This window comes from Accipiter gentilis, chromosome 26 (genome assembly GCF_929443795.1).
Source record: "Accipiter gentilis chromosome 26, bAccGen1.1, whole genome shotgun sequence".
Classification (NCBI taxonomy): domain Eukaryota; kingdom Metazoa; phylum Chordata; class Aves; order Accipitriformes; family Accipitridae; genus Astur; species Astur gentilis.
In genome coordinates this window covers 21,851,276-21,865,787 of record NC_064905.1, presented here as the reverse complement: position 1 = coordinate 21,865,787, position 14,512 = coordinate 21,851,276, and the positions used below count along the sequence as shown (strand labels likewise).

General features: G+C 53.1%; 1 protein-coding gene across 7 annotated transcripts in view; it reads right to left on the bottom strand.

The window, feature by feature from the left end:
- The window catches only part of ARHGAP26 (Rho GTPase activating protein 26), a 154,959-nt gene that overhangs the window by 69,743 nt on the left and 70,704 nt on the right, over positions 1-14,512 (bottom strand). For all 7 annotated transcript variants that reach the window (XR_007509728.1, XR_007509729.1, XR_007509730.1 and 4 more), the window contains exons 13-14: positions 10,338-10,403; positions 9,006-9,080 (exon numbers count right to left, since the gene is read on the bottom strand). Coding sequence is in view for 4 of the 7 variants with exons in the window: in XM_049830004.1 (XP_049685961.1) it covers positions 9,006-9,080; positions 10,338-10,403 (141 nt within the window). In the remaining 3 variants the exon portion in view is untranslated. The remainder of the gene's footprint in view (positions 1-9,005; positions 9,081-10,337; positions 10,404-14,512) is intronic.

The following is a 14,512-nucleotide window of genomic DNA, read 5'->3' as shown; positions in this document are numbered from 1 at the left end:
GCAGAAAATCCCAGCCCCAAATAGGCTGCAAGGCATCGCCGCAGCCTAAACCAATGTGAGCGACGGTGGCACGGCCTTCGTGGCGGTCGGCGGGTTGTCGAGCAGGCGGCAGGACGAGACGGGGTGGCAGAGGTGCCCGGATGTGCGGGGGGACAGGAGGCGGCTCGTTCTCTGGCCCCAGGCGGGGAAAAGTCCCTGGAGCCCGCGGAGGGTGTGGGAAGGCAGCTCCGCGCTCCCTCGGCTCCACGGCTGCGTTTCATTTTGGACGGGAGGGAGAAGGCAGGGGATGCTGCACGCGGACGGGCTCGGCACAGCCGGCGTTCGCGCCGTTATCCACTGTTATCCGCTCAGCTCATGACCCCAGGAACGTGCCGCCACGCGCCGTCCTCGCCGGCCCGGCGCTGGCTGGGAGGTGGCCTCGGACCGGGAAGCTCCCGTCACCTCGCAGAGCAGGAATACCCGCAGGACCCCCGGGGACGGCCACCACCCGGGAGCCTCTCGCCTCTGCCAAGGTACACGGGGGGAGCAGCGATGCTGCCTGGTTTGAGCTGCACTAGCGGCGAGGGAGAGGAGAAGCACCCGGCGTGTTTTGAAGCGGCGCAGGGCACGGAGCGCAGCAGCGGCTCCGGCTGGGAAGGTCACCGGCGCGGCAGAACCACGCTGCGGTTTGTTTTGTCACCTTTGGCCTCTTGATGTCATCCCATTCTGTTCCTCCACCCTCCCCACCGCAGGCTGTTTCTTGCCATCTTTAATTTTTAAATGCCCGATTCACCCTCCTCCACCCCCACGGCAGACGCAGGGCTCCGCAACAGCCCCTGAGCCGCCGGGAGCAGCGAGCCTCGGGGAGCATCGGGTACGATGGCAAACCTCCTGGCACGGGGAGAACCCAGCCCAGACCCCACAACAAACGAGACGTTCGCGACGTCGGCGAGCGATGGCAGCGATCGAGCCGCCGTCCGCATCCACCCACCGCAGCCCCTCGCCGTGGCTCGTCCCCACCCTGTCACCAAGCACCGCACGTGACAGGTCCCAGCCCCGGGCATCGAGACCCTCTTCCCGCTGACGCTGAGCAGACCCCGCATCCATCCCCCCGCCGAGCTCTCCAGCGTGGCTGAAGCCCCGATCTACTGTCTGACAAAGCTGCCGGGATCACTCCCACCCCGCAGCCTTGAAGCCATTTTCTGAACCGTGTACCCTCACCAGCAGGAGGAAGAGATCCTCTCCAGCCCCGCAGAGCATCGCGTGCCCGGGAAACTCTCCGAACGTGGCTCCCGTCAGCCCAGCTCCCAGCTGAGCCCCCCCGGGCCGGGGCAGAGGCCGACCCCCCGCGGCAGCTCGCGTGGACGGCTGCAGGACGGGCTGCACCGAGCCCCGCAGAGAAGCGCGGGTTTGCGCTTCCCAACTGACAGCTGCTTTTTGCAGCACGAGGCCGTTCCGAGCCAGCACCCAGAGCGTTACTGATGTGCGGGAAAGGTATAAATGGTGACGTTGGGTGACACTTTGTAATGGCCTGATGCAAACTTTGCAATGAGACCCTGGAGGAGGTGGGCAGGAGCATCCTGAAACCACAGGACGCTCTCCCAGAGCCAGGCAGAGGGGAGCAGCGCGGCTCCTGGAGCACGTCCATCCCAGCATCGGCCAAACTGGCACCCCAGGACACGAGGCGGGTCTGAGGGCAGTGAGGTACCACCAGTGCGGTGCCACGCACAGCCTCAGCCAGCCCTTCCCGGCAATCGGCATCAGCAGCCTCCCAGGAGAGCAGCTCGCCTGGCCGCAGTTCGGTGCAAGGGGCCCAGGACCAGCTCCGCACCTCCGCATCGCGCTGCGCTTCCAGCCCCTGGCACCGCTCTGCGGGAACGGCGCATCCGCACAGCCGTAACGCCAATGTGCCCAGAGGAAATCCAGTCCCACGATGCAAAACTGCACGCGTGCCACCCGCGCACCCCGCTGCGCTCTCGGCGCTCGTGCCGAGGGGGTTCGGCACTGCCCGCCCTTACCCCGCACCCCATCTCTGCCCGGGATTCCCAGCACCGGCTCACAGGTCCCGCAGGAACCGGGGATCTGCCCCCCCGCCCGCCGGTTTCCAGCTCTGTGCAGTGCGAGCGTCCGGAACGAGGGAGCCTGCGAAGCGCCTCTATTTTCATTGTCGAATACTGCAGCGTACTTTTCTCCATCTCCTCCGGGGCCTTCCCTTCCTTTCTGCATTTTTTTCCCCTCCTGTCTTTCCTTTTAAAAATTCCTTTAAAGGATTCAAAAAAACGCGCAGCTGTTCTGGACAAAGTAAATAGGAGGCTCCAGACTAGCAGCCTGTTCCTTCCCAAGGCAGATCTGAACCAGCCGCCGGCAAACTGCGCTCGCAGGAGTCTGCAGCTTTCTGCTTCTCCCTGCTTTCTGCCAACCACCAACCCAGGTCAGGAAGCCAGACCTGTTTGCACAAAGTTCCACAGTGAGATCAATAACGCGCTATTTTTTACTGATTTCTGTGAAAATACCTTAATGCTTTGACAATAAAAGAGCCTTCAGGAAAGCAGCGACGGCTCCCTTCTTCGGCACGTCCACCCACGCCGGGACCCCGCTGCCACGGGGGCCGGAGCCGAGCCGGCCGCACCGGGGGGGCTCCTTGGTGACCGCTGCCATCCGCACACCCGCCCCTAGCAGCCACCAACGCGGATGGCATTTATTTTTTTAATCTTTGCCGACAATTACAGGCAGTCATCTCGAAAGCCACCATCAGATTGGCATTAAGTGGCTCGGCCGTGGATACCTCACGCAGAGCGCTGAGCACCAAGAGTACAGACAGCACCTCCTCCGCGCCAGAAGCGAGAAGCGCTGCGCCGGTCGCAGCTGGGTAGGAGGGAAGAGCAGGGCACGAACGTGCCCCGTTTGCAGGTTTGCACGTTGTTTCTCTCCTGCTTGGATGCTGTTTGATGAACGCTCTTCGCTAACTCGGTCCTGGAATCTCTCAACCGCTCCAGAGCGCAAATGGAGCTGAAGGCTTTGACTGCACCAAGCCGTGGGTGAACAGGACCTGGAAACACAACAGGGATCCTGCTCCCACCGAGATCCCTGGGAAACCTCTGCAGGGACCCCGGGAGACACGGCCGTGGGTCCTTTCAGTGACACGGACGTGCCAAGCGTCCCTGGAGAGCCGGAGCAGGCGCAGAGAGGCACTCACCGCCACCAAGGCCAAGCCTGACGCCAGATACAGCTGCCGACACCATCTGGTCCCACGGATTCAGCTCAGTGGGTATTTGTCTTTTCACAGACACGTATAATGAGCTTTTGAATTTTAAAGCAATAGGTAAGCGCAGTGTAATTTTAAAACTAATTAGAAGAATGTACTGAATAAGAGTTAGGCTTTCCCTTAGGGCAAAGGGTTTATTTTAATTAAAAAAAAACATCAAGAGGAGCACTTGAAAAAGTAAACATTTAAGAAATGTATATTCACGCAAAGATCACGTGTCTCTCTCAGCAATCACACAAATGAACACCATCTTTCCTCGTCAATGCCAAGGCAACTTCCTACTGCACTACCTTTTTAAGGAGGCAATTTTAATAGATTAAAGATAAGCTTGGCATAGTAAAAAGAAAAAAAACCAAAAAAATCCCTTTTAAAAAGAACCTTTTTAATAGCAAGGCCTCCACTGAAGTTGAACAAACAACTCAAGACTAGATGTCTTTTCAAAAGCTCATCCAGGAGTTTATAGGCATGATTCATGAAACACTAGGTGAAATTCTACGGTCGGTCTCATGAAAAGGCTCGGACAAGATAATCAGTTCCCCTTGACCTTCAAATTTATGAGTCTGCAAAAAGTTAGCTTTGTGGGTTACAGATGTAGCATCTGTCTCCCCAGCTAGAGATGGCTGCAGCCAGCACCACAGCGAACTTCTGTCTCTGCACAAGGACACATTTCCACATGAACTGGTGTAAATGTGAAACAGGGCCTGCAAAAGCCCCCACAGGCCAAATGCAGTATTAACCCTGAAGTTGCTTACTGCTGTAAATTACTAATCTGACGTCTCTTAGCAGATATGGAAAAGGCTGAAGTGGAAGGGTAGGGGGAAAGGGAGTGCAAAATTAACTTCCCCAAGCTTTTTATTCCAGCAGAGACTGAAGAAAGCACTTTGCTCACCCCATGACACTGCCAGCCGCTGCAGCATCACCCCCACTCCTGTTCACTCATTCTGCGTGGTCACAAACGCCACACAGGACACGTTTCCCGGCTCTCCCCGGGCTGTGAAACCAAAGGGCGATATTTGAGGAGAAAAAAAGGGACCTGCAGCACTCCAGATCTAAATCAAGAAGAAATTAGAACGTGCTTTTTTACGGCAGGATCTACACAGTAATTCAGGGGTGGGAGGAATCCATTCCCATTCCCCCAAAATTAGTTTTGCTGCTTTCTTTTCTTCCTGGGGGCAAACAGCAGCAGCAGCGGAGGGGACGGGGGCCCCATTCATCTCCACGCGTTCGTTCCTGTGGACCCCAGGTGATGGGACGGGTGCCACGGGACAGGGAACGGGGCTGGTCGTGGCACGGTGGCACGGCAACGGGGAGGGAAGCGCGGGCTGATCAGACACCCCCAAACCCACGGTCGTGACGGAACCGCAGCAAGACGCTCGCGGGCAATGCCGGGGATGCTCCCCGAGGCAGCCGCCCCCGGCTGCCGCACAGCCCATCCCACGCGGCCATCGCCCGGAGCCCTTTCTAGGGAGCTTCTCCATCTGCTTCCTGGGATGGAGAAAGCTGCTGCCGAAAGACAGCTGGTTTCAATTCCTCACCAATTTCTCCAGGGCAAGGGGAACCGCCTGGGGCACCACCTCATCACCCAGCCGTAATTCTCACCTGCGCCTGGGTGGCTCGAGAGATTTCTGAAGCAGCCGTAGGACATATTATTATATCCCAGCAGCGAGGGGCCGTAGCAAGTCTCACTCACCAGCCCTCATGGCTCACGTTGGGAAGGAGCAAGAAGAGCAGATTAGACGCTGTAACGCTCTGCTTATCTTAGTGCTGAGTTTCAGCAGCAGATCGTAGAAACATTTAGGTTGCAAAAGACCTTCAAGATCATCAAGTCCAACCACCATCCATGACCACTAAACCATGTCATGGAGTACCCCGTCTACGCGCTTTTTGAATACCTCCAGGGCTGGCGACTCAACCACTTCCCTGGGCAGCCTGTTCCAATGCCTGACAACCCTTTCAGTAAAGAAATTTTTCCTAATATCCAACCTAAACCTCCCCTGCCACAACTTGAGGCCATTTCCTCTCGTCCTATCTCCAGCCACCTGACAGAAGAGACCAGCACCCACCTCACTACAACCCCCCTTCAGGCAGTTGTAAGAGATAAGGTCTCCCCTCAGCCTCCTCTTCTCCAAACTAAACAGCCCCAGCTCCCTCAGCCGCTCCTCAGAAGACTTGTGCTCCAGGCCCCTCACCAACTTGGTTGCCCTTCTCTGGACACGCTCCAGCACCTCCATGTCTTTCCTGTAGTGAGGGGCCCAAAACTGAACACAGGACTCAAGGTGCGGCCTCACCAGTGCCGAATACGGGGGAACAATCCCTTCCCTAGTCCTGCTGGCCACACTATTTCTGATACAAGCCAGGATGCCGTTGGCCTTCTTGGCCACCTGGGCACACTGCTGGCTCGTATTCAGCCGGCTGTCGACCAGCACACCCAGGTCTTTCTCTGCCGGGCAGCTTTCCAGCCCCTCTTCCCCAAGCCTGTAGCGTTGCATGGGGTTGTTGTGACCCAAGGACCCGACGCTGAGCCTTGTTGAACCTCATACAATTGGCCTCAGCCCATTGATCCAGCCCGTCCAGATCCCTCCGTAGAGCCTTCCTGCCCTCCAGCAGATCAACACTCCCACTCAACTTGGTGTCATCTGCTGGTACCACCGCCATCCTGTGCGCACACACTTCCACAATAAACCCTTTCAAGGGAGCTCCGATAAAACTCTTTATCTGTTGAGTTCTGTCCTCATTTTGACGGTGCATGGTGATGGTGAAGGCTAGGGAAAGGCAGCTTGCTCTGCCACAGATGACCTGCCTCCCACGAGCCCTGGGGCAGGCACCCCTCCCCGCTTCACCCCGATTTAGAGAAAGACAAGCTGTTCTGCCCAAGCCCGAGACCTGCGCTGTCCCTGACCCGGCTGCTGCCCACAGGAAGGTTCTGCTCCGCCGTCGGCCGAGCGCAGTGCCGACCTCCTGCAGAGACACCTCGTGCCAAAGGCCTTCCCGGCAGCGTCACTGACACCAGCCACCGCTCAGGGAAACTTGATCTTTTTGCCATTTAAACTGCATGTGAATCAGCAACGCTGCCCACATTCATTTCTAAATATAAGGGAAACCTGAAGTTGTAAGGACAATTTGGCTCCTCCGTTCACGAGGGTTGGATCCGAACACGAGCGTTTGAGCGGAGCGGTGCCGCTACCGGCAGGACGTCAGAGCCTCGAGGGCAGCCGAGAACAGAAGGGGATTTGAAAACGGACACGTTGTCTGACTTCACAGACAGCCTGAGCGCCGGGATTGTCAAAGATGATTTAATCGCCTGCGATTCGGCGAAAGATACGGAGTCAGGGGTTTGCAAAGTGTCCCGGTGATCGACGGCACGGGAGATCCCCAAAGGAGGTCCTGCTTCCAGCAGGCACTGGGCCACCCGAGCAGCAGCCCCGGGCATGCACTCGCCTCCGATGGGGCTTCCAGCACCCACGACTAATGAAGATGTGCCAGGACAAAGAAAAACCACCGACAATATATCACCGCATTATGAGACATGAGGTCGACAGCTGAGTGGCTTCAGTCGCTGAGGAGATAATGGATGCTGGATGGTGTCCAAAACTTTGAATCCCTCCCAGCTCTGGAGAGCTCTTAAACCAAGCAAGTTTTGCCATCTGTCACAGCCCCGCCACCTCAACCCACAACTGACACAGCCCGAGACCGCCCTTGCAAGAAGAAAACAGGATCAGTTGCTCTGCTAGCTCGCAAGATGATGCACACCGGCATGAAAAGTGTAAGCAGAGGACCTGGCATGTCAGGCCTGCTGCGCCATGGGGCACCCAGTCCCAACCTATTTTTATCGGTGGGCAGCACTGCTCTTTAACCAATGCCCTAACACAATAGTGCCAAATGTGCGCGCCATGAGACAGCTCCGGCTTATCTGCTGTACTTGGGTGGCTAGCAGGACATATTCACATGCCCCAGAACCTGTGCCAAACTTCTACTAATAAAAGAGTCAGTCACCCGCTCTTGTGACTGCAGCGAACTTTCCAAATGCCACGGCAAAACTGGTGCAGAGAGGTCCCCTTGCGACAGCCTCTGATTTAGAGCCTTACCCTTCTGTTTCCTAATTATCCCTAGATTATCAATTTTGCATAGGTTAATGCTGACAACTGTAACAGCCACCACGGGCATTGCTCAGTGAACATCTTAACCGTGGGAAAAGACGGGGGAATTGGAAGAGGAGAAGGAAAGATGTTGAAAGTGAAATACAACTGATTAAAACTTTTTGCAAGGAGAAATAGACACAGAAAGGAGCACTGGCAGTTTGTGAAGGCAAGGAAAAGGAAGTCATGTTGCAAAAAAAAGATAATAAGCAATGTAAAGAGGAAGAAGACCACAAATGTCACTTATTTCCCCCATGGGGTAGCAAACACATTCATAAGGGCGCTAACAAATTATTAAGCATTTGTTTCTTCATTATTACACCTATTTCATAAGTTGTTTTGCCAAGTCTGAGAAGCATGAGCTGGGACTGGTGGAGGGCAGCTGCCGCTGCTCCAACCCAAGTGTGTGTTTTCTCAAAATGGTTCTTCAAATGTCTCTCTCATGCATGTCCAGACAGAGAGACTCCCACAGGGCTGCAGCTGGGGGATGGAAATGCCACCTGCCAGTTCAGGGGATGAAATGGTCCATTTGGTCACACACGGCCACGGCCAACCTCAGCACCAGCCTGGACCACAGACAAGGGCACAGGGAGCAGAGGAGATTCTGCTGGAGGGGCCAAGACCTGAGAAGGCAGCAAGAGGACCAAAGAGGGAAATGCCTCGCATTTCTTTTTCGGTCAAGTATAACCCCTGGGCTATTGTTGACACAGAAGCTGGGCTGGGAGTCAGGCTACAGATTCTCCAAAGCGGATCAGCAAGCATGACCCAAAATAGGGCTTTGCATGGCTATGGGGTCATGGAAACCAAACACCACCAACAAGGAACCACTCCAGGTAAAGTCAGCCGTAGTGGTCCCAGCCCTGCGCCAGGAACAACTACGAGCTCACTGACAATCACAAGACCTGTTTGCTCCTACATGTTTCAGTGCTCGGATTAGGCCCATGGGAATGCTGGTTCAGAGCATAAAGGCACTTGTAGCCAACACCACATCTTGCCGTCATATCATCTCAGAGGTGGGGAGAGGTTTCTGGGGGCTGCTGGGCAGATGCAGGGTGGCTGCACGTTGTGGCCAGTGCTCAGAGGAGCCCCACGTTGTCAACAGCAAGCTCTGCCACGGTGTGACCCGATACCTTCTCTCCTCCCAAGCACCCAGAACTGCAGGAGGGAAACACATGCTTGGAAGGTCTGAGCAAGACCGTGTTAAAACAGGCACAAGAAGGTCCAAGGGGAAAGTAAGAACAGCCACAGGCAGCATGCAACGCACAAGAGAAAATAATTAAAATGTATTCTGGGAACAACGTGGCAGGTATGAGATTAAAAACCAAAGCTTTCAGCTATTTCTTTGAAGATTTTAGTTCGCATTTGGGAAGGCTGCCAAAATTCATAGCACATGTGAGCAGGCCACCAGTGACTGCACCAGAAGACCTTTTAAAGCAATGTCCTACATGAGTCCTACCTTAGCAACCTGCCAGTGGTGCCCCGGGACCTCCTGGCCTCTAACAGCATGTGGTCCTAAGAGCACATTCACCACGATTAGGTACCCCAACAAGAGCCTCTGTTCTTGGCTGGCAAGACTTCAAAGCAGCACAATCTACTTGCCTTTTAAAAAAATACAAGATACTTACCCATTAATATACTCAACAGCTTCTGAACTCTAGAGTTTACTCCAACGATTCGGTAGAGCCCTTGCTCATTGATCCCTAGGAAAAACAAAGAGCTTATTAGGAGAATGTCACAAGAGCTACTAACATTTCTTTCATTTCTTTGGCTTCTCTAATAGCAAAAATAATAAAGCCCTCTCACCAACTACGTACAAAATTATAGAAGAGGGTAAAATTTGGGTTTGATGTCAAGGCTTTCATGTATTGCTTAAAAGTATTACCCCCAATTAGCTCAGGAATAAAAGATCTAAGGACACCTTTCCACCACCCCACAGTCAGCAAGGGAGCTATAGCTGCACTGTGAAGGATCTGCACTTAACATATAACACAAGGGCAGTTTGGGAAAATTTTACTGTGCCAAGTTCTTCAGGTTGAGGTCTGAGCCTTTTGCATGTTCTTCATATAGGGAACAACGAGGCCTTGAACCAAAAGACTTGCTAGGGCAGAGAACAGCCAAAGGACGTGGTGGCAGAAGCCCCTTCCCATTGAAGCACCCCAGGCTGGGTGTGCTGCACCTCCCCAGCTGGAGTTCCCTGAACTTTCCCCAAGAACTGCACTTGCCTTGTTTGGTCTGATCTACCCATTTGTTTCTTTTTTTTAAATTTGCCCCCAGGTGTTCCTTTACTCTTGACAGCAGTTTCTGTACTGCTGCAAATATTATAGGGGAAAATGTCACACTTGAATAGCCCACAATATATTACGTTGCCTATGGGCAGGAAGAAGACCCCAGTATAAGAACATGGGCAGAAATACTGCCAGCTCAGAGCCCTACTCAGCCCAAAGTTTCCTGTGAGGCCTCTTTCTTACCTAGTGCAGGCATCAGTGCTCTCAGAAACGATGCGAGAACAAGACCCGTATTTCACTGGGAGGGGCTCAGATGCTAACAAGATAGCCCATCTGTATATAAATAGTCTTCGCAAGAGACTTAGGGGAAGGATTGAAACACAGATCTATTTGTAATCCCACATGAGAGGAAGTGCTTTGCAGCAGTACCACATGGAGGCATGCTCATATGAAGTCCCCAGCTTCGGTCCCTTCCCCCATTTTGCACATACAGTGCATTATTTCCTAACTCTGCCCCTGACGTTTGCTTAACGCCTGCTAACCCCGGCCACAGAGCAAACGCATGTCTCGGCAAAAGCATCTGCCTGAGCATATTACAGCGTTTATCTGATGTGGGTCTCTGAGGGTTAAGGAATCATTTTTGTTCGTGAAAAGAGCAGGTAAGCAATTGCTCCGCTACAAACAGCTGCAAGGCCGGCCCCCAAAACAAGACCATCTGGTGAACGGCTCTACCTCTTGTTTCGACAGCATGGATGCATTTCTTGATAATGCTGAAGCCAATATTATCCAACTGGGCAGCTGAAAGGGAAGAGAAGAGATGAACACCTAGCAGAGGGATGGCTTCACACTGAGCACAATGCTCATCCCGCAGTCGTCGCTGGCATTCACAGCAATACTGTACCACTGCTCAAACGAGGCGGGGAGGAAGGAGAAGGAGATAAATTAGGTGCTCAGGGCGGAAAGGCACAAGTACAGTAGCTTGTACCAGGTGTAACCCAGGCAAGCGCAGAACACTAATCTGTCATTTCAGCCTCCGCATCCCTCTGAACCAGCACCTCCCACGCCTGCCGAGCAGCAGAGCCCCAGGCTCTGTCAGGCATTTACGTCTGCAGTTGGTCAAAATATTAATTTAGGATGAAGGTGAGATAACCTGAAGAGACCTTTGTCTTTGACAACAGATTGCTTGGGAAAAAAAGGAATCATATATGACACAACAAATCCTTGAAAACAGCACACGAGGCAGCTTGCTTGATGAGTCCCAGGTAATTCCTACAAATCCTTTCAGCTCTCCACCCAGCTAACTAAGCCATCTGTGTGCTGGAGGGATGTCTTCATCTTGAGGCCATCTCCGTCACCCCACACTGGGGACTGCCTGCATATCTGGGGTCCGGGACTGAGCTCCCAGGCTTTGCCTGGGGCAGCGGGGCAGGGGCCTTTGGTGCCTTGGATTTCTTCTTGGGGCTTTTGAGATGGGTTTTTGCAGATGCAGGTTTTTTCAAGGACTAGCCATATGACAGGTTAAGAACATTGAAAAGTGATGGTAAAAGGAGAACTGGGAAAAAAACAAGTGGAAGAGAGAAGCAGGAGATAACTGTGAGCAGCAACCGTGAAGTAAAATGAGTAAAGAAATCAAAAGAAAGGTGAAAGCGTGGAGGTAAAAACATAACACAAAGAGGAGAGAGCGTGTGGCGGTGCAAGAGTGATAGGGACTGGGAGATGGGAACGAATCTCGGGTGAAACCTCTGTCCGAAGCATCTTCTGTGAGCAGCGGGAGGGGACCTGGTCCTGGGGAGCCAGCCAGTGCCAACCCTGGCCCCCCACCAATGTCTGCACCACACTTGAGGCGGACACTCCTGCCCCCCGGCAATGCAAAAGGCCGGCTAAACAATATTGTCTCATGAACACTACGCGTTACATCCCATTTACCCTCACTGTGTGCAGATGTGCACAGTTCAAGAACAGCCCCTTCTTTTGTTAGCACAAATGAAATATTTATTTGGTGCAAATTAGGATATCCCGAAGGCAGCTGACTCTGCCTGAGAGTAATACCTAAAACACTCAAGTTAATGGAATGTAAAACTCAATTAACTCATGCCATTGCAGGTTTTCACGTTTAATTTCAAGGAATTACTAATACGCGGATCCAAATACCTGCTGGAAGAATTCATCCCTTAGTCAGCTTTCCATCACTGCGTGGAAAACACTGCCTGCAGACATCTATTTGTTAAGGAAAATTACTTCCTCCCTATATAAAGGTTTGGGAAACCTTTCATATGGCAGAAGCCCCAGAGAGAAGGGTGTGCAAAGTCAGCCCGGGCTCTGGGGCCGGGATGAGCACCCTGGGCTGAGGACACGGGAGCCAGGGCACGCAGCCCACCCGCCTCCCACATGCCACCTCAAGCAAAACCCTTTTGCCCCGGCTGGCCCTCGCGCTGGCGGGGATGCGTCTGTCCCCGCTGCCGTCCCACCTCCCGTGGCAGACGGGAGAAGCATCACCGGGGACTGGGGTAGAGACACGAGCCGCTCCGCTCCCCGGCTGCCACGCGGAAGGTGCGGGATTTTCCCGGCCGTGCCTGACAGAGGATCGTAGAGCATGGCTGAGCGGTTCAAGATGTCGAAGTCCAGAAGGTGGAAAAGGTGTAGCGTTAGCTTAAAAGCAGATCACTGACTACGTCTGCATAGACTTGAGGGAATGCTGTGTTGCATGAGACATAAAACTGCATTTTATCAAGAGCACAGCAGGAAGGGATCAGAGCCCCAGGCTGGCAGTGTCCTCACAGCAAGGCACGTGAAATTTTATTCCTTCGCATTCCTCCTGTTCACATCGCTTATTTAAACACATATTCACTGCTGGTGCATGATAAGCTGCCAGCTCACTGGCTGCCTATGGCTCGCACGGCACAGTCCCTTACTAATCACTTGTTTTGAGTTCTCTGCTGGTGGTGTTTCTTGTGTGATGAATGGCACAAGAACCTGAAACAGTGAAACAGTAAAACAGCTTTATTATATTTTTCTGGGCAAGCACACTGAAGTGCTGAGCCAATGTAAGCACACAAGTTGCAGGATGCCTGTGCCATAGGATGTGCGAATATCCAGAAGCTCCAGGGCCCTTTGCAGGGCACCTGGAGGGCTCTCCAGCACCATTCCCAACCAGTCTCCAAGCACAGATGCAGCATAAAATCAACGTGCCATCCCTCAGTGGGGCACAGCCTACCATACCCAGATCACTGATAAACACAAGCACAAGGGTACCTGAGAAGCAGGAAACCACCATGTAGAAACCCTTTTGTGCAGGCAAACCCAGTTCAGCGGGCCTTATTAGCCTTGGCTTGGTACTGGCTATAACCCTGATTTTTCGGTATCCCTGCACGCTGTTGTCCAGCCAACACGTATCACCATTTCAGGCTCTCTGCCACACACTTTAAGTGCCAACCCATTCCATAAGCCAGCAGTTTTCCCTCGGTCCCTCGCAAGTTTGAACTTGAGCAGAAGACACCTACAAACACGTGCCCTCCTCCTGCAGAGCCCACCACCCCACCGCCCAGCGAGGGGCTAGGACTGCACTTTTCCACAGCACTTGGCAATAGCGGAGGTAAGAAACCAAGCAATCCTTCCAGATGGAAGTGACCAAGCATAATCCTCCTAAGTAGATGAATAAGCTCTTCCACTTGTTGCTGAGCTCTGGATCAGGAAAGGTCGGGGATTTATTTGCAGTAGTTATATCCAGAAATAATATGTGATTAAATATCCAAACTGCCTTTATTCATCCTTAAATTTAACTTTTAATGAGCATTGTAAAAGCTTGATTTCCCCTCTTACAGAAGCAGCTTCTCTTTATCTCATTCATTTACTCAATGATTCAGTTCAGCAACAGCACAGATCAAAGTCGGATTTCTATCCACTGCTGTCCAGATCTTAGACTTGCTCCATCCGCCCCAGCAGCACAGCGACCCACAGCCCTGAGCTTTGATTCAGCAGCTTAGACCCCAGTTAGCTTCTGTTTGATAGCGGCTGCAGGTCAGGAAGCGGGGAGAAAGGAAGGGGCAACTGATGGCCTTTTGGGGGGGGAGAGAGCAACGCTGCATGAGCGTGCCCATAGGAAACGGGGGCTGCGGTCCCAGCAGCTTCGGCCGGACAGAGTCCGGCCTGTTACGGCTCCATCCTCGTCCCTGCTCTCCTCCACGCTCTGACAGCAGGACTAGTGCAGCGAGGGGGTTCAGCAAGATTAACACACAAAAAAAAAAAAAAAAAAAAGGGGGGGGGGGTAGAAAAAAAAAAGGGAAAAACCTGCTCTATCAAAACCCCCACCAAACCCAAGTCTTCAGCCAGCTGACCGCAAAGAGAGCTGCTGCTGCAGCAAGGCAGAGGCAGGAACGCGTGTATGGGAGGGACGGGACCCGCAGCCCACGCTCAGATGGATTTAAATCATTGTGCAGCTGCCTCCTGCCATCAGCTGGGGTCAGGAAACGAGAGGGAAGGCAGCGGGGAAGAGCAAACTCTCAGGGCTGCCAAAGAAAAGCATGGCCAACATGCTTCTCCACGCTTCACAACAGGAATCCCTAATCCCCATCCTATATGTTTAAACGGCCTCTCGACCATAACAGGGAGTGGATTTACAAACTATTTTATTATCAGAGGCAGCATTTTCCTCTGTTCATGCATTTAAACCTGCTGCGGGGGCAAAGCCTACAGCCCTGCCTCCTGCTATTTCCCCCTCCCTTGAGGCTCTCGTTCCCCAGGGGAAAGATGTGAAACACAGCTCCAGGCCAAGATACCTGTCACAGGCTCTTAATATAAGAGCAGCATTTCAACGCACAACCGAGATGCAGTATTCATCCTGTAATCTAGCAAATAAATATTTTACATCAGCAAAGGTGATACACATCGCTCGTATTACAGCTGTTGCA